This window comes from Thalia democratica, chromosome 1 (genome assembly GCF_965202585.1).
Source record: "Thalia democratica chromosome 1, ktThaDemo2.hap1.1, whole genome shotgun sequence".
Classification (NCBI taxonomy): domain Eukaryota; kingdom Metazoa; phylum Chordata; class Thaliacea; order Salpida; family Salpidae; genus Thalia; species Thalia democratica.
Window position 1 is genome coordinate 56,305,552 of NC_139165.1, and position 27,573 is coordinate 56,333,124.

A 27,573-nucleotide genomic window follows, 5' to 3' on the forward strand; every position below is an offset into this window, starting at 1 on the left:
TACATGATGAAATGTAAAAATGTATTTGATAAAAAAAATTACAAAATGATTAGTTTTTAAGCGTGTAAATTAGTCCAAATTCAATAAAATATAATTAATACACTAAAACTTTTATGTATGTTTGATGAAAATGATAAAAAAACACTTGAATTAAAAAATATGATTAAGAAGTTGTTAAAATATTTATACTTAAAAATATTGATTTGACAGTAAATGAATAACATTATATGAAAGACATTTTTAAGGAATTCTGGGCATAATATTGATAAATACATAACCTTCTGATTGCATTGCTTTTCTCAGTTCTATCTGTTTAAATTTTGTATATTATATGCTTTATCTATGTAAAATAAGCTTTCAAGCTTTCAATTCTTTTATCAGCATTAATAAAAACTATTATGTTTAAAGTATCATTTACAAACTTGATCTTAACAAAATGCTGTACCATAGTTTTATTCAACACTTTACACAGAAACACATTACGTACTTATGATGTACTTGTAATTATGAATATATACATTAGGGTGATTACAAATACGGCGACCTTTGAATTTTCAGCTTATTTGAAGCCAATGGGTGTTGATGACCCAACATCCAGAGGTTCATTTACCCTAGAAAGCTTACGCTTAGGGGCTAATTTAAGTGTGACTTTACTATTGGAATTATTTTATTGACATAGTTAACACTTTAGTCTAGACTTAGTATTACTAGATATAAATAACCAGGCACAACAATTGAGTGGGTTTTTTTATTAAACGAACTTCAATGAACACAAAACCAATTGTAAAAATCATAAGATCTATTAAATATGTAATTTGTGTACTAAAATACAGTATAATAACCACTATAAAAAACTCAATAATATTTTAAGAAATACTTAATATTAAATACAAAACCAAGTGTTGAAAAATTCATGAACTATAAAAGTATGTCACTTATGTGAAAAATGCTTTATATGTAACCACTGTAAAAAATGCTTTTAATAAATCACTTGTTGAAAATAAAAGGAGCTTCAAAATGTACAGTAAGAAAGTTAGAAAACTTTCTTTAAATAACAATCTTTAAATCTAACAAATACAATTATATATATGTATACTAAAACTTTATAAAACAACTTAAAACCAATATTCAAGTGTCTTTCTTGTAAACAGTCTCTGCAGCTCCTGGCGGTTCAACACATAACTCAGTCTGGACTGTCAGCTTGTGACTCAAAACATCAAAATTCAGCTAAAAACTCTTAGGTCCCATACAGTGTGCATTGGGGCGGTTTTCAGAAAATCAAATGTTGCCAAGTCGAGAGGTTCTTAAAATGATTCTACTATTATTTTTTTACTTCTGTTTTCAGTAGCCTTACAACCTTCTGTTTGAGATTAGCAAAGAAAAAATAAAGTCGATACTGTGGATCAACAGCTGTTGTGAAAAAAAACAAGTCTTATCATGAAGGTTTATTCGTGTGTTGTTATAAACAGTATAAAATCTTCTTTCAAAAGTCTCTCCTATATTTTTTGCCAAGGTTGTAGAACTACTTTGACCTGGTGGACTATTAGTTTTATGATAAAAAAAACTTTTTTAGTTCTGCTGAATGCGGGATTAAACTTGACAGTAATGTGTTATTTTTATTACACTGCTGCATTACTATGTAAAAAGGTTCGAGCAGTTCATTAAGGAGGCTAAAAGTTTCCATTAACTAACTGTAAGGATATTTTCGGGTTTAAATTTATTGTTAGCCACGTAGTTCTAAACACTTATTTTTTATTTTTATAGTCTTTTTAGCATAAGGTAAGTTGAGTTCCAGCTTGTTTCAACATCTTGCACAAGTAGCAATGCTTTTTGCATTGACACTGATGAACCTAAAGTGACCTGGAATTTTTTATTAGTTTCTCGCACGCTGTAGAAGAATGATTAAAGTGGCCAACAGTTTGACGGGCCTTGGCTATTGATACACTTATGTTATTTTCTGAAACCAGTGAATCTTTAATTATCAGTTGAAGCGTGTGAATGAAACAGGATGCTGAAGAGGATTCTAACAACAACATACCAGCCTTCATTTAAATGCATTGTCGCGCAGAAGAATGTGAATGAAACTCATATTAATAGCTCAATTTTCAAGTATATCCTTTATAATTTCACAAATATTAAAGCGGATGTGACAACCTTTTATTTCCTTACAGTGCAAATCTCGGTGTTTGTACTCAAAGCTTTCATTTAACCAATGCGCTCTTAAAAAAAGGTATGATTTCTTTGTCTTCAAACTTGTCCATATGTCACTTCTAAATGACAAAAACGAAGCTTCTGATACTCAGTTTGTATTTTTATCTTCAAACTTACTTTCATAAGTCTAAGGAAGCATTATATCAGTGAAATACTTAGTACTCGGAATCAAGTAACTTGGCTCTAAAGCAGCCAACACGTCTATGAAACCTTGATCGGTAGTAATTGAAAATGGTTGGTTGTCCATAGCAATACACTATTTTTAATCTAACGGATGTATGTACCTGTATGTTTACAACAAATAATTGAATTAACTAAACTTTAATTAGTCTGTTTCGCTTAACTAATTTTATATATATCAAATATTCAAAACACAATAATCTAATTATAAAAATCTGAAAGAAGTTGATCGCGGAAAACAAAATTTTTCCAAACTAACTGGATCTGGCAAAATCTCAGCTAGTATCCGACCGGATCCTGATCTTTTTTAGCATCCGGATCCGGATTTTGGATCCGGTAGATCACTAATTAAGATGTAGTTTTAAACATAATAATTTTCTTTTCAAAAGTTATTAGTTAGAAAAACTAACAAACTTTATTTTAACCCAAAACATTCTATTAAATTTCATTTACCTTAATAAGTTCAGCATTCAACAAACATTTATTATTTATAAAACAAACTTAAGCTTCGAAAAGTTTGAGACTAGTCTTAGTTGGCTTAAGTTTGTCTAAATCTTTAAACTAGCCTGATAAATGGTAACGCTGATTATTGTACTGACACTTAAAATATTTTTAAAATCTTATAAACACTTATTTTCATTTTAATTATGCTAAACAACTTTACTTATATGTTTGACTTCTACCATTGTATTATAAATTATTATTATTAGCCCAAAAACATCTATTTTACGTATTTAATTTAGCATTAGTTAAGTTTGAGACTTAAAGCAAGGTGTCTTTTTTATTAAGAAAACTCACAAATATTTTTGTTTGCATCATGCAAAATAAGTCAAACTATCTCAAATAAACTAAATTATTAAATAAAATGCAAAATAAAAGGTATATTTAACAAAACTTATAAAGGTTGACATCTTCCAAAACGTTGTTAGATTATGATATAAATGTTAAATTTTGAGACAGCAAGTAGTTCTTTAACAAAAAGGTCGGTGTTTATTTTAACATCCACACCAACAGCACGTTCAAGTATTGGGTTTTAATAACAGTTTTGTAATGACTAGGATGAGCTCTGTTTGTAAAACTTGCATTGATAAAAAGTGTTCGCCAATAAGTTACCAAATCAAGGCATGATAGAGAGGCTGAGGTTATTAGTGTGAAGGCTTTTATTGAGAAATTCTTAATAACTAAAGCAGATAATAAAACTTATTTGAAAAGCTTTAATGAAAAGTAAACGTATCACCTAGATCAGGGGTGGGCAAACTACGACTCGCAGGCAAATATGAACCGCAAAGCAAAAAGTTTGGACCGTGAAGTACTTTTTAGCAGAAAAACGGCTAACGCAGGAGAAAACAAAATTAATAAAAGACTACTGTTTTTTTCTTTTGAGTAAATGTTTGTTTCATTGTTTAGTTGCTTTTGTGTTCATATTTTTTACAATTAAAATGTTCAAAAATATTTTATACAGTGATAAACTTTTTTCAGTAAATTTGACAAGTTCCTTACAAAAGTCTGCCGACCTCTGTCTTAGATGATACTAGCCCCTTATATCTTCCTCTCCTACAAATAACCTAAAGACTTAAAGTAATTGAGGAAATGGATAGTAAGACCTTTGACTAAATAAGTTTTTTTGTAAGGACTGCACTGCTTGCAAAACTCATTTTGTTTAGGAAGTTGCACTGGCAAGAAACTGATCTTACTTAAGTCCAACTAAGTTTAAAAGCAAATTCAAAAAAACCATTCTGAAACTTTTTAGCAGCATAGTAAACTAACTCACTGCTTAGTTACCTTTAAAGTTAAATCAAAGCATTTCAATTCTCGAATAAGCTGGTATTTTATTAACTTTTTTTAACATTATCTTTTCTTGGCAGGATATACTATAATTGGTATACTAACATTTCTCATCCGCGCACAATTCCCACCCGATCGATTCCCAACTGAATCAAATTCCATCCAATTAGTTTCCACCCGATTAATTCCAGCACGAATCAATTCCCATCCAAGTTGTTCGTCACTTTTGCAAGGATCATTTTTTTAATGCACGACATCATTTCATACGGATTTCATTTTTGCCTACAACGTCATTTTTGGACGAGTATCCACTTTTGCATGACATCTCTTTTGAACAAGTCGTATATTTACACAGATGACATTTTTGCACAGTTTAAAACTTTATCAATATCAAAACATATTTAATATAAATTAAACTAAGTATTTTTGTTTATAGCTTCATATACCTTAAAAATATCAAATAAATCTGAAACTATATTTCAATTTTTATAATACAATACTTTAATTTATTTAGTATAAAATATACAAAAGCTAAATAAATTTAACTTAAAACTAAACTTAACAAAATGTTTACGGCTAACTAAAATTTATTATTAACTAAAGTATTTAAAAAATTAAATTAAATAATAAAATATATGCTTGTTTAATTTCTATCACTTTTCTAAATAAAAATTAATTTAAAGATGACTTTGATTTAGTTTTAAAGACACAAATATATAGACGCACAAAAACACGCACGAACCAGGGTTTTTGACAATGATTTTAAATTATAATCTTACAAGTTTAATTGTACAAATGTCAAAAGTGTTTAGAAAACTTTTTCAATTGAAAACTTTTTTAGGTACAGTAAAACAACAGTTTGATAATTTTACTTATTTTTAGCTAGTTTAAAAGTTTATTAGTTTTAGTAGTCTTTTTTTAATGTTTAACTTATCATTACGGCTTAAAAATTTGCTTAAACTTGTAAGTAACTTGTCCTTTATATTTTTTTAGACTTAATTTAAAACTATTAGTGCATGTTAGTATTTTAACATAAAAGTAAAGTTTAGTCTAAAAAATAGTAAAAAGTGTTTTAGTTTATAACTGATTGCCTCGTATCGTGTGTAAGTGCAGTTTTAAGCAATAAATTAAATAAATTACTATTTTGTTACATAACTCAGGGTTGCCACTCGTTTTTTCAATTTTTTTCCAGGTTTTCCAAACATCTTTCAGGTTTTTAAAAGTACACATTTTTGGGTCTATTTATAGTTTAAAGTTAAGTTTAAGGTAAGAAACTGTGTTAAATAGTATGAAAACATTAAAAGGATACTTTTAGCTAATTTAAATATGTTTTTAGATAAAAAAATTTTTGATGATGACAAATTTTTTTTATTAATATTATAGATTTTTTGAGTCAAATCGAAATCTTACTACTGAATATGTTGAGATGTTTTATGCCATCGATAATAAACAATGAACTTTACCGCAAGATCAACAACAACAACAACAACAAGATCAAACGAGCGCAGACTATAATCTCACAACAAGCTGACAATGTCTGAGACGTTGAGCTGTGAATGATATAGCTGTGTCATTTTCTCAACTTTACCCACAAACGGTCACTTCAGTACTTAGTACTTAAGCCCGCTTGTTTAAGATCACAATAGCGGTTTCTCGCGACTATTCCTGCCTGAGGAGTCCTAATAAGGACGAAACCGGTCGTAGGATTGTCTCGGATGCTGTTGTTGTTGATCTTGCGGTAAAGTTCATTGTTTATTACTGAATATGTGAAAATTGTTAAAATTCCAATTATTTCCAGGTTATTTTTAGTAATCTTTGTTCAAAATTCCAGGTTTTTTGCCTAAATTGTCAAATTCCAAGTTTTTCCAGGATTCCAGGTAAAGTGGCAACTTTGATAACTTTTACCAAGATTCGTGTGTAAATACTGTTATACAGTTTTATTACAATAAAATTATTTCTTACAAGCTCAATCTGTTCTACAACGTAGAACTTATTTGCTGTAGAATGTATGTACTGATTTTTGTTTTAGTGTGCCTTTTAGTTTTTTTTGTTTTACAAAAAAGTTTATGTAACTTCTAAATTATTCATACTTAAGCATATTAAATTATATTTAAAATGATAGGCTAAAACTATATAAACTTATTTATATTCTTTTTTTTGAAGTATTTTAGCAAAAGGTAATCTTAAAAATTGAAATTCAAGCTAAGTTTAAAATATTGTACAAATTCACGTGAAATAAAAAAAACTCTATTGCTTTTATTGTCAGCACTTAACTTATCTTGAAAAATAATAATGTTATTAGACTCTCTTTCGAAAAATTTATGCTTTAACAGCGTATAATTAAGTGTAGATATTAGGACCTGGTAAAATAAAAACAATGAATATCAAAGTAAGTATAGAAAAGTTAGTCCAAAAACACAAAACTTAATGAAACAATTTGTTCTCTGAATCGTCCGTATTTTTATAATAATAACTTTCATATATATTTTTTACTCTACTTAAAATAGTTTTCAATTAACTTTTACAGTAACCTCTCGCTTATTTACGCACATAGAGTCCACAGAAAAACTGCATAAAGGTACGAGAGATCGTAAAGATACGAGAGGTACCAAATATACTTACTAAAATGGCTGTTTTTTGATATTGCTTCTAATTAAAAGCAGACAGGGGACTTACTCACTTTTTAAAAAATTGTTTAACTTATTTCTACATGTGAAAACAAAAGATAAAACTATACATATATTTAAAAAGGATTTAAATTTATATTAAATAATAATACTTTTAGGAAATTTTTACTAATTTTAATAATAAGTAGATTTTATCTTTATTTATATGTGATTTATTTGATACTAAACATTTTTATTCTATTCTACTTTGCAAATTCAATTTATAATTAAGCATTTGTGTTAAATGTAAACTCTATATTTATTAAGTATCACTGCTACTTTTTGCTAGGAAGTTTCATAAGATTTCTTTTTTAGATGTTTGTTCATATATAGGGCAAGAGTGCTGTATTATTTGTTTGTGTTTTAAATTTTCATTATTTCATTATACTTTTATTATTTAACTAAGTCATATTTCTTTCAGAATTTTAGTTTAAACTCTTATTGTTAACAAAATTCCTGATATACTGAGGTATAACTAAATGTTTATCAATTAGTCAAGGAACATAAGTTTACAAAGTCTAAAGATATAGTGAAGTGAGTTAGCATTTAAAAACATATTTTACATCAAAAATATAAAATAAACCTAATTTATGCAATATTTTTAATTTTTTAGAATTCTAAAATGCGTAACTAAACGAGAGTGCGTAACGTCACGAGCGCGTAAAGATGTGAGAGGTTACTGTAGTTGTATTTAGTTTAGCTTTAATTTAATTTCAAACTTATTTTTATTTATATTCAAGTTAGTTTTATATTTATTCGTAATTAAAGTTTAAACAGGTAAAGAATAAATTTAGTACAATTTTAGTTTAATTTTTTTATAAACGTATTTAGATAAATTTCGTCAACTTAGTTTTATCAAACTTTTGAAAAAAGTCAGCCGTGCAAAAGTGACGACTGGTGCAAAATATGGCACCAGTAAAAAATTGATGCCATGCAAACAGAACGCTTTGTGCAAAATGCAGTCATAAAAAAGTTATAATTCGTGGAAAAAGGACCTATGCAAAACTGAAACTATGCGAAAATAACTCTACGTGCAAAAGTGATTGGGTGGGAATAAGTTTGGGTTGGAACTGTGCGCGGGTTGGAACTGAGCGGTTCCCACTAGAATCAAGCACGATTAAACATCATTATTTAAGCTTAAACTTCTATACAATTACCGTAGCTTATTACATGATGTTACATACCAACTGGTCGTCGTCATGGCACAAACCAACAACCGCTCCACCACTTCCGGGAAATTTTGCAGATGTTTTGAATTGACGAGCTTTTTCTACCATACGCACCATATTTTCACCAATGCATTTCTCCCCGTATATTTTTCTCCGTAAATCAAAGTTCATGTTCATGATACTGGCTAGCTCTTTCCAATTCTCCTCCAAAATTGCGATTCTAATATTATTTACATAAAGTAAATTGCAATTTTATCTTTTTCCTTAACTAAAACTAGTCAAAAAACAACTTATAAACAAATATGTACACGTTTGAAACAAAAGGAATGTTGCAGTTTAGAAAAGTATGTTTTTCAATCTTTGTGTAATTAAATACTTTAAGTAAGAAATAATCTTACAAACAGACTTACTGTTACCATTTTTTTAATTACTTAATTAAGTAAAATTTAATACGACAAGTCCAACAAAAACCAGTGTTATTAACTTTGCGTTTTCAGTATATTGCGCAAACTTTTTCATTGCTTCCAAAACTTCTGTTTCTCCTAAATCATATCTTTTTCTTACATCATTGTGAATTCTTCCTATGATGATTTTAAACTTACGTAGTTTAAAAAATTTCTTTAAAAAGCTATTATTAATTTAAATAACTCTAAAATTATCAATGCGAAATCCAATTTAGAATTATTTAAGTCTACCTAAAGAATTGATAAAACTAAATAATATTTTTTTAACACAGATCCATTACCAGAATCACTAGGATTTGCTAGGTAAGCAAGCCAAAATTTTGGTAAATTGTGAGTAGGAAGTGACTCATACAGGCCATGATTTTTCGATTGCATTAGTTCCTTATTAAAGTCCATGTAAACGAGTCCTTCATAAACCTGATAAAATTTTAAACATAGTATCAAAATCTGATAATTATAACTTTAAACATTACATTCACAATCAGTATTGTAGTCATACATTTAAAAAAAATGCATGTCAAATTTAACAGTATTATTTGGGTACACGACATTTCAAATTCCAACAATTTACATTCTTAAAAAATGTTTAAAGGGCCACAACTCAAAAAGTAATATATATTTGGAAAAAATTAAAAACTGTTTGTAGGTTTGGTTAATAAGATTATGGTAGTAAAACAAATTCTAAAAAATATTGAAAGAAAATATTAAAAATTGATTAAAAACTACTATATTTTGTAACTTATTTCAGCCATATCTCAAAAAGTATTGAAAATTAAAAAAAAAAGTGTTTGTAATACTTAATTAGACCTAAAAGACTTTTTTTTTCAAATACAATGACCTCTCACATCTTTACGCACTCATGACGTTACGCACTCTCGTTAAGTTACGCATTTTAAAGTTCTAAATAACTCAAAAAATAAAAAAATTAAAAAAATTTAATATTGCAAAAGTTAAGTTTGTTGTATATTTTTAATTTAAAATATGTTTTGAAATGCTACCTCACCTCTCTATATCTTTAGACTTTGTAAACTTATGTTCCTTGACTAATTTATAAACATTTAGTTATACCTCAGTATATCAGAAATTTTGTTACAATAAGAAATTAAATTAAAATTCCGAAAGAAATATGACTGTGTTAAATAATGGAAATAAAATGAAGTAATGAGAGTATAAAACACAAATAAATAATACAGCACTCTTGCCCTATATATGAATAAACGTTATATATGAATCTAAAAAATAAATCTGCTAAGTAGAATAGAATATAAATGTTAAGTATCAAAAAAGTCACAAATAAATAAAGATAAACATTAAATCTACTAATTATTAAAGTTAGTAAAATGTTTCTACAAGTACTATTATTTTAAATAAATTTAATTCCTTTTATTTAATATATGTATAGTTTTTTTTTTTTTTTTTTTCATTTTTATAAATAAAGTAAACAAAATGTTAAAAGTGGGAAAGTCCCCAGTATGCTTTTAACTAGAAGCAATATCAAAAAACAGCCATTATAGTAATTATATTTGGTACATCTCGTATCTTTACGCATTTTTTCTGTGGACACAATGTGCGTAAACAAGCGAGAGGTTACTGTATATAATACTTTTTGAATAGTAATCCTTTAAACATTTTTAAAGAATTTGGATTGTCCGAATTTAAAAAGTCGAGCACCCATAAAATTTACAGTCAAAAAATATTTAATAAGTGTTAAAAAATAGTAAGATACCAATAAATTATTTTTAATGAATAAATTTGATTTTAAAAATTGTATAAAGACTTTAAACAAAAGTATTTATATAAAAACAATTAACAATATTAATTTACTTATTATATTTGTTTTTCTTAACTTTTATTTTTTGTTTTAAAAATTAATCAACCTGCACCACTCTGTCTTGAAGTCCAGCATTTATAAAAAGCTCATCAGTCTCAACACTTAATATAAAACTTGCACGTACTTCCTTTGGCATATCCTAAATATTTTTAAACATTAAAAAAAGTTTACCTTAGAAACGTTTTTTTAGTAATTTAATTACTTCATTTTTTTAGCAGTAATTAAATAAAATGTCTGAAAACTTGTTTAAATTGTTCTGTTTTATTTAGACAATTTTGTAACCAATCAAGTATCAACACTTATATAACACAAGCTTCCAACTAACATGTTCACTAAGATTGTAAAACTTGATGAGACATCCAACAGCTGACGTCACGATGGCACTGGAACCTGCCAAACCAACCTGTCTTGGTATATTTGTGTCATACGAAATCGTAAAGTTTCTACGGTGAAGTGCTACACTGTACAAAAAGTTATTTTGTCAGTACTTAAACATATTGCATTAATTAAGAAAGGAAAATTTGTTTATAATGTGACGATCCGTTCAACCTCAACCGCTGTTCTCAATGTTGCATCTAAGAATAGTAATAGAACGATGCGAAAGCCACGTACAAAAGTTCGTTAAAAAGTAATTTAAGCTTTAAATAATAACTCATATTTAAGTAATAAAGATTAAGATTAAATTATAAATACAATATGTTTTAAACTATGATGTATTAAAAATTTATTTTTCTTCTCGTTTGCTTTTTAGAGTAGAACTTAAAAATTTATTATCTATATTTCACAGATACAAAAAGTAAAACAACTACAAAATCTTTAATTTTTTTTTTAATTTGTATTCTATTTTAAGCAATTTATTTAAGACTTTTAATCTAAAAAAGACAATGCAATTTTTTTGTTAGTTGAATGTTATTACTTTATGCAGCGGTATAATAATTATTTTGTAAGTTTATAAGTTAAGCTGTGTTTAATGCTTCAATTGCTGAAAAATATTTGTTTAAAGTGTAAATTAAAAGCAAAGTTAAGCAAGTTAGGTTGTAAATTTAAAGGTTTTTTATATTAAAAATAAAACATTTAATACTTGGAAAATTTATAACTTTTATAATTATTTTTTTCACAAAAGGCTAATAACATTATAAGAACTGCTGTGATTATTTTACGCTAATAAATAGGATTATAAAAATTTCATAATAATTATACAATTATTATCTTTGAATTTATAAATTACTTATTATTGTACACTATCAAGTATATTTAAAGCTTTTAACGAATAATAGTTTTATCTTACAACAATAGAAAATGTGCTTTAAAAATGATGTCGCAAAAAATATTATAAAATACAATTAAACTTTTTATTATTTTTCATAATTTTTTTCAACTTTTATGTGATGTTTTGATAATATAGATGTTTTTATTTAAGTATTTTGATCACATTCAAATTATACATTCTTTAAGATTGTTTTTTATTAATTTTAGAAAAGTAATTAAATACTTAAACTTATTTATGTACAGTCAACTATGTATTTTAAAAATTAATTTAGGTTGTTTAGAAATTGATAAATATTAAAGCACCCTTTTTTAGCACAATATTCATAGAACTTTTTGCAAGTAGCTTGAAGTAGCCGCAGACCTCCGAGATACCCTTCTTTCCTGCTAATACCATGCAAGTCTTGCAAACTTCCAAAACTTGTTGGATCATTTAGTGGATGCGGTTGGAGAACCTTTTTTCAATTGGCTCGATTTTTTTTTGAAACTATTATTTTTTTAAACTAACTTCTTTCATTAATAAATTCAAACTTTTTTTCAATCTAAGTAATACAATATACATATATTTTTTAATCACTATTCAAAATTCAAACCGTGTCCATAAAAGTAAACAAAGACGTACCAATTCTCTTGATTCTTTTATTGAAACTTCTGCCCAAAAATTTTCAATTGACAAAGAAATAGTTTTACCATAAAACCCATCACTTGGATTTCCTACAAGTCCAACTCTATTTGGTTTCATAGCATTTAACATGAGATGTATACTTTTAAGGTAATAATTAAAGTATACGACTTAATTTCATTTCACCGTTAAAATCTGCTTTATTATACTTAATTATAAATTTAAGTGTTTAAGTATTTTGAGATACAGTTTATCTAAAAGTTTATACTAGTTTTTAAAATGTACGATACACTTATAACTGTAAAACAAAATAAAAATTACAATGCTGTACACACTTTTCCAGATTATGTAATAACACACAATTTTATAATGTAAAGTGTATTATTTTTTTATTAAGTTTAAATAGAAAACTTAAATACAAAATTAAGAACCTTGAGACTTAACAATAGTCTTTAAATAAACTTCAAGTTCTATCTTCTCTAAACCCATGCATTTAAATTACTAGTTTTTAAAAAACATGTGTTTAAACATAAAAACACGTAGCTGAGTAATAATCTAAATTTTACATTAATTCTAGACTTTAAAAAAACCTTGCGTAAGCCCGACTTGTAAATGGTTTGTCTAGTATCTTTGACTCTCTTTTTTCACGAAAGTAATTTAACCATTGTGTGTAGTCGCTGAGTCTCTATTAAAAAAATAAGTATTTTCTTATTGAAAAAAATACAAAACAATAAAAATACCGTACTTAAATTTACAAATTAAATATATTTAAAAACTTTTTTTAAATGTATTAATACTTAGATAACCGGAAAATTTATTATTAATTATAACAAATTTATACAGCTTTTTAGATCAATCTTTTAAAAACATTTAAAATATATATAGTTATACTTATTTAACTAAAAGCTTATATTTTATACTTAAACTTTTTTTTTTAAACTAAGCAAAAATCAATCTGTTATAAAATTTAAGCTTTTACAATATTTACATAAATTGAACTTTTACCACTGGAATACAATCTTTATGACTAAAATGTTTTAAACCGCAATTAAAAAATATAATATAAACCTTTTTTGTTTCATCTATACTAAACTATTTAAAAACTGTTGTCTAAAAACCGTGTGATTGTAAAAGTTTAAAAAATACTATAATTAATCACGTTATTGACTACTAATTAACTATTTTTTGATAGACAACAATACTTAATAAAAATTAAACAATTCTTTTTTTAAGGTAAATTTCGATGGCAAATTACTAACGAATTTATGTTTTTAGATTTACAAAAAACCTAAGCTATCAAAATACTCAAATATTTTATATGAACATTGAGCATTTATAAAATCTTAATTTATGACTAAAACGAAAAATAACAAAAAAAAATCAAACTTTACTTTATAATTTTTTGAAAAATATAAAATTTAGTAATAAACCCAAAACATTACACACATAAATATTCATAACTATTTCTTATTTAATATTTAGTTTTACGATTACCTTAACCTTACAAATAAAAGAAACTATTGAATGGTGCAAAAAAATCTATATTAATTCCTTTAAGTAGAGTTAATTATTTTATCATTAAATTTTAGTTATGCATAGATTTTTTTATAAAACAGATAAAAAGTATTCACAGAATAATAACAACTAAATAAAACACTAAGTAAAACGTTTAAAAAATTTAAAAGTTAGAAATATTAAAACATATTCGGTTAGTTGCGAAAAAAAAAGGCTTCTTATTACTAAAAATAGAAAAAATAAACGTTCTAAATTAAAAATATATATAATAAGGAATGTTAAAAAATTGTAGACTATTGATTATTGAAAATAATTTTCGCTGCTTGTAAATAAAATCATTTTTATCATAGTTTAGTTGTCCTTATAGTAAAGTATAAAATAAAACCTATTAATAACTAAATAAAGTTTTAAACACATATAATGCAGAAACTTTAATCATTATTTTTGCACCATAATAACATACATTTACTAATACTTTGGATACCACTGCCTTTGGATACCACCGCATAAACTGAATTCAAAAGATTTTTTTTTTATAAAATATTTTAATATATGCAAGGGTTATTCCTTGGGCACAACAGGTCTCGACAATTTAAATAATTGGAGACAAAGTTAATTTTTTAATTTATTTATTTACAAGGCAACAATGTTTCTCCCCTAAGGGATCTTCAGGCCTGTAAAATAAGATAAACATAAGACGATGGACAACTTAAGAAAATACAATAATGCAAAAAATTATAATTGAATTCAAATTAAAATTAAAAATGTATAGCGCTATTACTAGATAATTAGTTAACAAAATTAAAAGTTTTATAACAATGAAAAAGACTTTTTTTAAAATTTTAAATATGATTTATAATTACAATAGATGATTTGTTCTATATAGATTTGGATTTAGCTTATAACAAAACAAAACAAAATGGCGCTTAACAAATGAGGGTACAAGTAATAACAAAAACAGAACTAAGTGATAGAAAAATTAATACGCTAAGTTTTAAAATAAAATTTCCTAAAGTGCGGGCAGGTGTAGAAGAGCTCTTGTCTTTTGTTTAAAATTCGTTTCTTATTAGCAAGTGCTATTTCTATCTTTTCCAAATTGCAAGTCTTACAGATTTTACCTATATTCTTCAAATGCTCCAATCCAACTTCAAACACAAGCTTGAATATGAAAACAAAGCCAACCCTGTTGACAAGAAGAAACGTAAACGAACAAGAAGAATTATGTATTTTAATCCCCCATACTGCCAGTCAGTAAAAACCAACATTGGGGGGAAATTCTTAGACCTAATTGACAAACATTTCAAAACAGAGAGCATGAAAAAGATCTTCAACAGAAGTAATTGCAAAATATCATACTGTTGTATGGATAATGTCAAATCACTAATAAGTAGCCACAATAAGAAGATACTAAATAAACTGGATCATAAAAACAACCAAGAGGAAAAAACGTGCAACTGCCGCGACAAAGACTCCTGCCCCTTAAGTGGCAAATGTTTGCAGGGGAATGTTGTTTATAAGGCGACGATTACCAGTCAGAACGAAACAAAAGAATACATAGGATCCACAGGAAGCCAGTTCAAAAAGAGATGGTATGCGCACATTAGTGATATTAAGAATGAAAATAACAAGGGAACAGAGCTTTCCAAGTACATTTGGAGACTAAAAAACAATAACACCAGCTACGATTTAAGATGGAGCATAATGCACAAGATCAGGGAAATGAAGAATATAGGTAAAATCTGTAAGACTTGCAATTTGGAAAAGATAGAAATAGCACTTGCTAATAAGAAACGAATTTTAAACAAAAGACAAGAGCTCTTCTACACCTGCCCGCACTTTAGGAAATTTTATTTTAAAACTTAGCGTATTAATTTTTCTATCACTTAGTTCTGTTTTTGTTATTACTTGTACCCTCATTTGTTAAGCGCCATTTTGTTTTGTTTTGTTATAAGCTAAATCCAAATCTATATAGAACAAATCATCTATTGTAAGTATAAATCATATTTAAAATTTTAAAAAAAGTCTTTTTCATTGTTATAAAACTTTTAATTTTGTTAACTAATTATCTAGTAATAGCGCTATACATTTTTAATTTTAATTTGAATTCAATTATAATTTTTTGCATTATTGTATTTTCTTAAGTTGTCCATCGTCTTATGTTTATCTTATTTTACAGGCCTGAAGATCCCTTAGGGGAGAAACATTGTTGCCTTGTAAATAAATAAATTAAAAAATAAAATATTTTAATAATAAAAACATTTGATGAAAATTTATTTTGAACAAAAACTGAAAACCATAGTTAGTGATTTTTCTTAAACACACTTAATAAAAAGAAGATCTAGTAATATATGACTTTAGAAAATTGATAATTAGAGAAAAAGATATTTAAAGTGATTACTTACAACATCACCTATAAGTTGAAATCTAGATGGTAACTTCATTCCATAAACTATAGCTTCCTTTTCACTTATCAACCAGTCCTAAATTGTTGGCTATATTTTATTTTCTATACATTTTTAACTTCTTAATAAAACAACATTATTAAAAAAACAAGTATTCGATCAACTCCATATGTTAGTGCTTAAGTTTATTTACAAACAATTGCATCTTGTTGTAAGAATTAGATTCATCAAATTAATCTGAACAGCATTGACGTTCTTTGATCGACTGCGCCAATTTTTGATGAGCAGGGTGGCCCATTTCCTAATTTTTATTGAGGAAGTTATCTCAGATACTGACTTAGTCAAGTTATTCTCGGTACTAAGTACTTCTCTCCTAATTCAATCGTCACCCAGACCTTGCATTTCATAACTTACTGATTTCTTTATGTAGCTTTTCACTTTTGCTTAACACGTTCGCATTCACATAGTATTGTAAAATTACAATTTTCTGCTTTGCTCGAGTGGCAAAAATTGTGAAAGGTTTATCATTGTCATTGTGCAGACTCATAAGCTTTGCTCTTTTCTAAACATTTTCAGATGTTGAATTTAAAAATATGCCAATGTTAATATGGAACATTCTACAATTAATAATATGTAGATGAGCTGGAAAAAGCGTTAACACCTTAATAACCACAAACTTTTAGACTACTTAAAGTAGAATAAACAACATTAGGATACTTAAAAATAAAAAGTTTTGTACAGTTTTAAATTATGAACCAAGATTAACATATTTTAACTATAGATAAGAAAAAGGAATATTTTACATGATATTTAGTTAAAATTTCAAAAAATTATTTGTTGCAAAATAAAATTCCCATAATTGTTTAAAGTCAACTTTTAACATTTGTCGAACTTATTTTAACTTCTAATAAGTCACTGCTTAAAATTCATTATAACCTGCCATATAGAAGCCCCTATTTACAAATACTTACTTAGAACTCAAGGCTAGCATGTTAATTAAAATTAACATTATATATGTACTTGCAAAATTATTTGTCTTTAGCAAAAAGAATCATGTGAAAACTTTAATGTTAAAAAAACAACTAAAGCATACTATTTTGTTTTGCCAATAAATTCTTTGAAAACTACATAAATTTACTAAAAAAAAAATCTCACTAAAAAAAATAATAATATAAGAAAGGTATAATGACCCATAAAAAAACTACTATTACGGCCTTGCAATTTTAAAACTTTTTGAAATTTTACCAAAACTGAAGGGCTGCATAATACAGTTGTTGTGTTAGAAATTAAATTTATTTACAATATAATTTAAATTTAATACAAAACTAATCAAGATGTACAATTTATTATGATTCTTATTTAAGGATAAAAAGAAAAAACAAAAACTATAAACTTAAGGATATAAAAATCAAGTTTTTTTTATATACTAAAATTAAAGATATTCAAGGGCTTTTTCTAACAAAAACACTTCATTTAGAAGTTTTTAATCATTTTCAATGATTTTTCTAAGGAATGAAAAAACCTAGATACTTTTAAATATTGGAAGATAAGTGACCAGTAATATATATTTCAAGCAATTGTCATCAGTAGAGTACAAAGCTAACAAGAGATAAGATTTTACAAACTTATATAGTAACCAAGTAATCATAAAGTAATCAAAAGATTCTTAAAAGACAAAAGCAATTAGTAACATTTGAAATCATCTAAGTTTACTTAAGTTATAATTAATCTACAGTAAAACTATACATCAATATAATAAAAGTATTACGAAAAAAAAAAAAAATAGTATAGTCAAAATCTTTTTGCTTACATAAAACAGGTTTCCTTGACAAAATACAAATAGCATCTAGTTTAATCAAATCGAAAACTTTACTACAAGTTTCAATAATTCTAAATCTATTTAGATTATAACTGTTTGCTCATGTTGAATTATTAACCAAACGTTATGCAATGGATAAACGTTTAGATGCATTTAAAACCTTAACCGGTATATCATATTTCTTATCTGAAATACAAAAATTCTCTACACTCTTTGGGACATGCTCTTTTATCCTTTTCCTTAGATGTCTTTTTTTAATCCAATATAGCTTACAGCTGTATTGGTAAATTACCATACTTATATTTAAGTTTGATATTGGATTCTTACCATCTGGTGTTAATAGTGGTTTAGAGGTGAAGACGATTCTAGGGTTTGTTGCATAATAAGCATTTCTTACCAATTGTCTAATTTACTTTTATAACATTTCTGACTTTTTATTAATGAATGGAATTTTTAAAGAAACTGCACATTTTTCGGTTCCTAATGTCTTAATTTTATCAAAATTTTTCAAATGCAATGAATTGTTTTGTTATCTAATTCTTGTGGTAATCCGTTTTTGTTTCATAGTAACTTGATCTGTTTGATTTCACTTAAAAACTTTTACTTTAATTCTTGATTTTTAGAATTTCAAGCTTAAGAAACTTGTTGCAATCCTAACTGGAGTTTACAAAACTCACCTACCTTTTGTTTTTGTATTTAAGTATAGTAAATTAATTTAATAAACATACAAAATATCTTGCTTTCAGGTTATTATTAGGAATTTAAATAGTAATTTTAAAATATTTATTTTAAAATAACGTAAAATGATTAAGTGATGTTTTAACAAACTTGAAAAAATATGTATGTTTATTAGCGAAACTATAAATTTTTAACAATCTAAAAATGGCTATAAAATCCTTAATATTTTTAAATCAATATTTTTCATGTTGATATTGACTTAATAACAAGGTCTTAAAGAAGTGGATTATACAATTATTGTAACGAAGTAAGAATAAATTATTTGTTTAGGTGTGATAACTTCTACATCAACTGTTAATACAAATATTCAATTTTATAGTAGTAACTGTTAACATTAATAAAGTTTTGATAAATCACAACTAAAAAAAATATTACAATAGATGCAAACCATGTACTTTCCAAAAGTTCTTTCTTCAAGACGTTTGTGGTGCAGTAGATACTCAGATACTGTGGACAAGGTTTCCATTTTGAAACAGTAAAAAACGATACTTGCTAGCCTTGAAGTGACATTATCAGATAATGAAGGTTTTTCCACAAATTTTGTAATTCTGAAGTTGTTGAAACTTTATTCTAAGGTTTATTTTATTTTCATTAAAAAATATGTTAATTAATTTAATTGTTTAAACAGTAAGTGGATTACAGAAAATTTATGTTAATATTCAATAAATAATACGCAACGTCAATTAGTTTTTCTTTTTCCAACTTGATGTATAAACTACAAAGAATGAACGTTATTAAAACAATTGCGTGGCAAAAACCTATTTTTTGTTGCCTTTGTAGATTATTTGACACAGTAATGTTTTAGCACATTTTTCAAACTGTGAGCAGGCTAATTCTTCATATAAAACATTGTTTAGCCAGTTTTGGAAAGCAATTTTCGACTCACGCATTGCTTGATGCTATCTCAACAAAGTTTTCGGCGAGTTTAAAATTGTAACTATCAGGATGAGTTTACTGTTACTTCTTCCTTTAATCAAACATTTCCGAGTCAGCGCATTCTGCATTGACGAAGCATTGTAAAAATTGCTGATAGTCTACAACAGTGGTCTTCACGTCAGCACGAAATTCATTTTAGGGTGCACAAAACTCATGAAGGGATGCACTAAACTCTAATTGTAAATATTCTGAAACTTACACTAGATATTCCGCGGCTCGTGGTGAATAGAAAAATAAAGGTCTACAGCGCACTTTACCGAAAACTCGAAACTTACACTAGATATTCTGGGGTTTGAAATGAAGATCAAAAAAAGACAGTTTTGAGCTTGGGGTGCATAAATTTTTTTCAGTTTATTGTGCACATATTTCATTAATATGAATATTACAGGTTTACACCAGTAAGACTGTGTTTGCTATTTTAAATGTATTTGTCACACGAATTTATTAAAAATACAAAAATATAAAAACGCAGGCATTAAGCATTGTAACATTGCTTTTATGGTGAGTCGGAAGTTTCCGATGCGTGTATTTTTTTATGATTAAATAAAACAAGAAATTCATGTATTTATTCAAAAAAATAAGCTTGCAATTACAAAAGGCATCTAAATAGTTAAGTTGTAGTAAAACCTTTTACTATCGCTGTCAACTTCAACTATTCCCCGAGTTTGCTGGTTTTCACAACTTTCCATTTCATAATATATTGCTAAGTTTCCATCTTCCTTTTTTATTCATTTTATTGAAACAAGAAAGTTTAAAGCTAAGTATTTATCATTTTGAAGTTTTATTTTAAAATTAAAAGGCTTTAATAAATAAAAACTATCTTAATAGAATAAAAGCTTTAGAAGACTCTTTCAAAATAATATGAAATTAACCTTGTGTTGGAAATACCTTATAACTTGCGAGATGTCAAAATTTTGGTCTTCAAACAACATATCACCTGCGACCTAAATTAATATTTCTAATTAAACACTTTAATTAGGTTTCTTTATTTCTTTGTCTACCAATTAATAAACTTGTAGAAAACTAAAAGATTTAGCGTCATTTTCTACGAGTATAAGTAGATTTTTATTACATTAATTAAATAACTTCTCACGCCTTAAGTAAACATTACTAGCTATATAAAACTTCATTTAAAAAGCAAAACTGTAAACGTACTTCAATTTCTATGTTAAGTTAATTTAGAGTTGTACGAAAAAAAATGTTTTGAAAATGTCTATTTAGATATCAATCACTAAAAAAATTAAACTAGAAAATTTCAAACCCACTAAGTTATCAAAGTTAGTTCTTTGATATTGAAAATAATAAGCCTGTAAACCTTGAATTTTGATACAAAAACTATTCAAAAACTTACTTAATCCTAAGTAAACTGTCAAACTCTCTTCAGTGATGAGTACAGTTGAAACACGAAAATTATTTCAAAATTTATGTAATATATACCACATAATGGTACAAAAATATTAAAACTATGTGTAAAAATTTTAAAAAAATGACAAAAAATTGAATCACAAGGGCGTTCATTAAACAATGTAACTGTATTGTTAAAATAGTTCTTAATTTAGGTTTAGTTTCAAATATTGAGTACAAAAAATAAAGTTTTTACATTATTACAATTTCTAATAAACTTAAAATTCAAGCTTTTTATTCTTATTTTGTTATTTATTTTTAATTCAGTCCAAGTAGCTCAGTAATTTTTTGAAATTTAAGCTCTTGGCTCTAAGAACTAGATAAAATTTGTCACTCAGTTGTAACCGAAAAGACAGTTGTAACTTAAACAGTTTTATGGTTTGTCGAAAATTTACTGTTTTCTTGTAAGCCTTGGTACCGGATTCCGTCTATCTACTATCTATAATTTTTAGTACCTTGTCTACTTAGCAAGACAACTTTATGCTCATTCAAAGTGGTGATTAAAGTATTAAAAGCAAGAATAAGCAAAGTCGAAGCCTCGACAAATTAACTATAAACTGCTTAATCTTTTTTAAACAATATATTTGCTAAAAGATAAAATCTACTATTTTAAAATATGAACGATTTTTTTTTCCTTTATATAAGAAGTTTGTTATCAAACAAATTATAATGACTCTAAATTTTTAACAATAATATTTTATATTACATCTAGTTTAAACTGATAAACAAATCAATAAGTTTGTTTATTAATCATGTGCTAAAATCAAGTAACTTATAAGGATATAAACTTCAATGGTAGGCTATTTTATACGTCTTCATCAAAGTAAAGTCAAGAACAGCTTTAGTTTTGCTAAGATTAGTTTGTTAAAGCATGTAGCATGTTTCAATTTGTTTTGATTTCTAACAAGACTTCTTTAAGTAAAAATTAACTAGAGAGTTGCTTTTATCTTTTTTTTTTTGTAAACAGTGACTTCGAAGTAGACTAATTTATAAATTTATTAGTTTTATAAAGTTTTGTGATTTAATATAATCTGTAACAATGTTTGATACACTTAAACTTGTTAAGATATTTTAGAAGGTTGCTGCTTGTTTGTTAAATAACCTCATGATAGATAATACTGACTTTTTAAGTCGTAAATAACTAGTTTTCTTTACTAAACAAAAGCTATTAAATGATGAAAAATGTAAAAGTTACTCAAGTATTTAATTAAACAAATTATTCAATTTTTTATTGTATATAATACAAGTTATTTTTATACGTACTTATAGTTAAATGAAGCATGTTTGTAAAAACCTTAAAACTATCTCAAAAAAAATGCATGAACTAGTTTTTTAAGTAAGAAATTAAAATGTTGTATAAAAAATTATTATCTTACTTAAAAAATTTATAATTTAAATGTTTTTTGAATTAAGTTAAACTTTAATGTAAATTAAGTTTTCTAAAAGCTTTAATCAAGTTTTTTTTTTCTTACTGAACTCCTTTTTTTTAATTCAAACTTATTTGTGCATAATTTTATTTTTTGTTTACACATGAGTGTGAAAATAATCACTATTTTTTACTCTTTTTTTTAGTATAAGGGTTGAAGAAAAAGTATAAAAGCTTATCTGACGGAATAAATACAATAAAAAATTAAGAGTAATAAAACAAGAAGTTTTTTTTTTTAATTCTGAACTTTTGAATATTAGTTACGTTTTTTTTTTAAATAACAAACCACCATAACATCTTCATTAATTTTTTTGTTACGTAACACCAATTCAAAATCTGATACAGAACCAAGTCTATTTGAGTTAGTTGTAGTTCCATCATTTACAATATTTTCTACAGGAAAATCATTTGCTGTAGCCCAACGCTCGAAATACTTGTATCTACAATTTATTTACTTAAACAACGTTTCAAGTTCTAAAAGTTTTTATCTAAAATTTATTATTTAATTCAAATCTTTAAAAAGTTGTTTGAAGTTTGAAATTTAAAGAATTTTCTTTAAAAAAAGCTTATTCCAGAACAAATCTAAATCTTACTTGTCAGCATTAGTCACCAAATAAACATCACTAAAAAGATTTCTCCTGTCAAAAAATATCATAAGAAGTATTGATAATAACTATATTATAATTTTGTTTAAAAATTACGTAAACTATAATTAAAACAACAACAACTATTGAATATAAGTAACTATAGAGCTAATAAACTAGTTTTGCATCAAAATATTTTATTTTATTAAATAAAATTTAATGGATGCAATTTTTAATTATGTACCTAAATATCTTTTATGGAGACGTAAATTTTCATCATAATCAAGTTTATAAGTAATTTATAACAAGACTTCGTACGTTTGAAAACTTATTATACAAAAATGTAATACAACTGAACTTTACACAAATACTTTATTGATTTATGTCGTTTAGCTGCTCATAAATTATTAAGGGCGTAGAGGGTCCACCTTGATTTTTACGAGTTGATCTTATTTTATAGAGTTTTATCTGAGATATCAGAAATTTTTAACCGCTTGAAAAAATTCAAAATAATTTTTGAGATATGAGCGATCAAAGTTGGTGACCTCAATAGGTTCCTAATGGAAGGCGCAAACTAAAAACGCAAAAAAAGACCACTTCATTTAAAATCTATCTCCTTTATTTTTTAAGCAATTTTCTTCAAATTTTTACAGAAAGTGTATTGTTAAATTTTAAAATGATTGAATGCAGGATTTTTTTTTAAATTTTGAAATATAAAATTTTTATTAAAAAAATACTACCTATTTTTTTTGTTTTTTTTATCTAAAATTTTTATTTTTGAATAATTTTAAAATTCCAACATTCAAAGTCTTTTAAACTATAAAAGGAACATCTCCTGAAAGTTTGAGGTCTCTAGCTCTAAAAATGAAGAAGATAAATTTTTAGTGGTTTTTTAAATTTCCAAGAAAATAGACCCAAAAAAATTTGCGGTCCATATGTTGTTGTACTGGAAACTTTTTATAAAAATTACAATATCTCAAAAGTTAAATGAGATTTTTCAATTCTATAAAAACTGGCTTGTAGTTTGTACTTTAAGCTTTCATATAAGATCCAATGTTATTTTAAGTTTAAAAAAAAAAATGTTGGTCCCCCCTATGCCCTTAACAGATCTACAGAGTCTGTAAAAGATTAACGTACACAAAAAGACATGCAAAATTATGCGTTTATCTTAGGAGCGTTTTTAGACTAGTTTACACTGAGAGACCCCTGAAAAAACATAAGAAAATAAAAAAACATCCATGAAAAGGTTTTTAATTAGAACTTTTTTAATTTTAGTACATTTACTTTTGGTTTTTACCAAATCTATAAATCATAAATAACTATAACTTATAACTTTTGAGAGAATGTTTGCAAAAGAAAACTTATAACTTTGTTCTATGAAAATACAAGCATAATTAAATAATTTAAGATAGTGCAATAGCTTTGAACTAACATTTCTAGTTTTACAAAAAAAAATTGATTAACTCAAACTATTTTAAGCATGATATAAAGCTTTAGTTCTAATTCTTAAACTTTACAAAAACTGACAATGTAGTCTCAACTACTTGACTAATATAGTGATATAGTGACATTCGAGTATTGTTTATTTGGCATTTAACTAAACAAGGCTAAAGTATAATTAAATTCTTTATTTTTGCAAAAATATTAATTAACATTACATGAGAATTTGATTATACTTTAGCCTTATTTAGTTAAAAGCCATTTGTTTAATTTTAATTTTTACTTATGTTGATTACGCTTAAATTTAGTTAATTGATAAATTAGTATGTTTTTTATATACATTGTTTGTGTTTTATCTTAGTTTATTGTTTCAATTGTACTTTCCCTGACGAAAATTGATAAATATATTGGAAAAGAAATATTTTGAGTCAATCTATTTTACAGTAAAATTAAAAACAAGTCTGATACTTCAATTGTTAAAATATTTATTATATATCTTTTTAATGTTAACCAATAGCTAATATCTCCTTACACTATCTACATATTTAATAAAAATTAATCATTTAGCTTCTTAATTCCTAAACTTTTGATCTGTCGTTTATAATCAGTTTTGTCTTTAAGTATCAACCAACAGTAAATACCTACTAATAATACATGTATACTTATGAATAGTATTTAATTAGAACTAGTTTTGTACTTGTTTTTAATTTATATATTCTTTTTTTCCTGTATTAGAGTTTTAGCCAATAGTTAATAAAAACTTTATTTTTGTCAGATATATTTATTATTCTATACTAATAATACTTCTAATAGTACTATTCTATATTATTACTTCATATTCTGGTATTTCTAATAAAAAATTTTAAAAGTCTTTACTATAATTTACAAGGGACTTAAAAATTACTCTAAATATTTAGGGGTTCATAATAAAGAGTAAAAAGGTGTTTGGTATAATTGACAGAACTTACACTAAACTTACACTATAAAAAAAGGAACATTCTAGGGTTTGGAATTTTAATCTAATATTAGACATTCTGAGTTTTGTAACAAAGTATGTAACAAACAAATGAAAGTTAAAATCTTGATTTGAAAATGAGATCTGGCAGAATCTTAACTTGAATAAAAAATCTGGATCTAGAACCTACCAAACTCAATTTTTGAAAGAGATCGGGTAGACCACTCACTACCATTCAGTATAGCATTTCAAAGATTTTTTTGGGTTATAGCTACATTATATTGTTACAAAATTAATAGTAAAAAAAAAATTACTGAAATATATTTTAAGGTAGAAACTATAATTATTATTATGTTGTTTATTGTGCAATGTTGGACTCAGGCATCAAAACCTGAGCCACTTAAACAGGACACACAAAAAGAGAAAAAGAAAATAAACTTATATTCGAGACTTTAAAATAAATTACATTTATATATATATATAGACATAATTTAAATGAAAACCCAAAGTTAAACACAATATGATATACAAATGAACTAAATTAAAAATTCAATTCAAAAAATTCAAACTTATATATTACTTAGTACACACAACAAAGAAGTTTATCTAAAATCATCGCTTATAAAAGAAAAATAATGATTACAAAATAAATAAATAAATAAATAAATAAATAAATAAATAAGTAAACTAAGAGTTTGTAGGGGAAGGCGTAGGGAAACGAATATTTTTTCTTTTTTTTTATAGTGGAAAATTAGTAAATTTTACTGGTATTAATTGTATTTAAATCAAATCTTTTTATCTTTAAACAAAATTGTTCTATCCCCTCACAAGATACTATATCCTGAGGTATTCTGTTCCACATAGCTTTTGCTCTGTGAAAAAATGCGCCTTGCCACTGACTGTTTTGAAAATCATGTTTACATTTTATTTTCAAATTATTTCCTCTTAGTTGATATTTATTTTGGGAAAAATAAAAAAACTGGTTAAAAAAGCTTTTATATTTGCCATTGATAATTTTGTTAAGTTAATAGATCAAATTCCCATCTTCTATATTCCAGTGATTTTAAGCCAAATTTAATCAAAATTAATCAAATTTAATCAAAATTAATTAATTAAAAACTTAATTCCATGAACTGTCAAGATTAAAATCTTAAAAATATATATATTATTTATTTTATTTTTTATTTTTCATAGTAATTACATTGCTGCAGTATTTAAAAAATATACTTATTTTAATCTTAAAAAAAAAAAGCTTTATCGGATATTTATTTAACAAAACTTTGCAACTAACACACATTTTTAAAACATTCCACCAGTAGTCCAAAATCTTTTTACCATCTAAACCTGGAAGCAGTGCCTTTGGAACTCCAGAAAGTCTTTGATATTCTTCATTTAAGCTTTCCTGTATCATTTATTTTTAAGAATTTAAATAATCAATTTACAAAAAAGTATAAAGAGCATTTTCAGTTGTAAGAGGATTGGTATGAATAAGTTTTAAATGTCATTAATAGTACTACTGAAATCCTTTCAGAAAATTAGTAAACATATAACACAGATCATTAGTTTTAGATTAGAACATTTATTTAATTTGCTAAAACTTATTGGTTAGCTGTCTTGCAACAAATCAGTTTGTTAGTATTAAAGAAAATAAAGTAAGCATAATTTGTAATAGTTTTTTTCTGTATTAACATTTCAAATTATCTTCAACAATGATAATTAGATATAGATTTAAATAAAGACGATAAGTACATATGCTTCAACTCAATGTAGAACACATATAAGTATCAAAAGTTAGGCAAAACTTAAATTTTTTTAACTAATACAGAAACATACTTCTATTATTTAAAGCAGTAAAAAAAAATATTCACTTTCAAATCCTTTTCCAATTGAGTTTGACGTCCAGCAACCAATATTATGCACAACATTGTATAAGAAGTACAATGTTAAGTCAATATACAAGTTTACAACTGACTGAATTAAGACTCAAATAAATTTCCCTAACTATAAATATATAAGTTTATTGAAAGAAATCAACGCTCAAGTGCTGTTGTATAGAAAGACTTTTCAGTCATCTAGCTATTTAACAACTATTTATTTTATATACTATTTTGTTATATAAAACAAAAAAGTTGTGTTTTAATCTGTACTTTTAGAGTATAA

The 27,573-nt window shown here is 25.7% G+C and overlaps 1 protein-coding gene across 6 annotated transcripts; it reads right to left on the bottom strand.

Moving 5' to 3' along the window:
* On the bottom strand, positions 1 to 27,416 carry LOC145829177 (uncharacterized). Of its 6 annotated transcripts, none has more exons than XM_082936928.1 (17): positions 27,282 to 27,416; positions 26,709 to 26,815; positions 23,028 to 23,072; positions 22,721 to 22,874; positions 20,477 to 20,548; positions 20,232 to 20,323; positions 19,057 to 19,216; positions 16,112 to 16,189; positions 12,785 to 12,879; positions 12,195 to 12,300; positions 11,879 to 12,027; positions 10,632 to 10,767; positions 10,353 to 10,445; positions 8,757 to 8,892; positions 8,496 to 8,592; positions 8,027 to 8,231; positions 1 to 305 (listed from the first exon to the last, which is right to left on the bottom strand). In XM_082936928.1, exons 1-17 carry the CDS (start codon positions 27,336 to 27,338, stop codon positions 300 to 302), a joined length of 1,788 nt encoding a protein of 595 aa, XP_082793054.1. In that variant the 5' UTR covers positions 27,339 to 27,416; the 3' UTR covers positions 1 to 299. The 6 variants fall into 6 exon arrangements, with proteins under 6 accessions (XP_082793054.1, XP_082793039.1, XP_082793031.1 ...); XM_082936913.1 differs by having other exon boundaries at positions 1 to 309; XM_082936905.1 differs by lacking the exon at positions 1 to 305 and adding an exon at positions 2,360 to 2,495.
* Positions 27,417 to 27,573: the final 157 nt, after the last annotated feature.

Bases quoted from the DNA above. Each gene is read 5' to 3' on its own strand.
- LOC145829177 (XM_082936905.1), bottom strand. From the start codon at position 27,338: ATGTTGTGCATAATATTGGTTGCTGGACGTCAAACTCAATTGGAAAAG. The intron at 20,549-22,720 runs GTTTGTTATTTA...ATATTAATTTAG, and splicing joins TTAATGAAGATGTTATGGTG to GTCGCAGGTGATATGTTGTT. The intron at 20,324-20,476 runs GTTAATTTCATA...TGAATAAAAAAG, and splicing joins TAAGGTATTTCCAACACAAG to GAAGATGGAAACTTAGCAAT.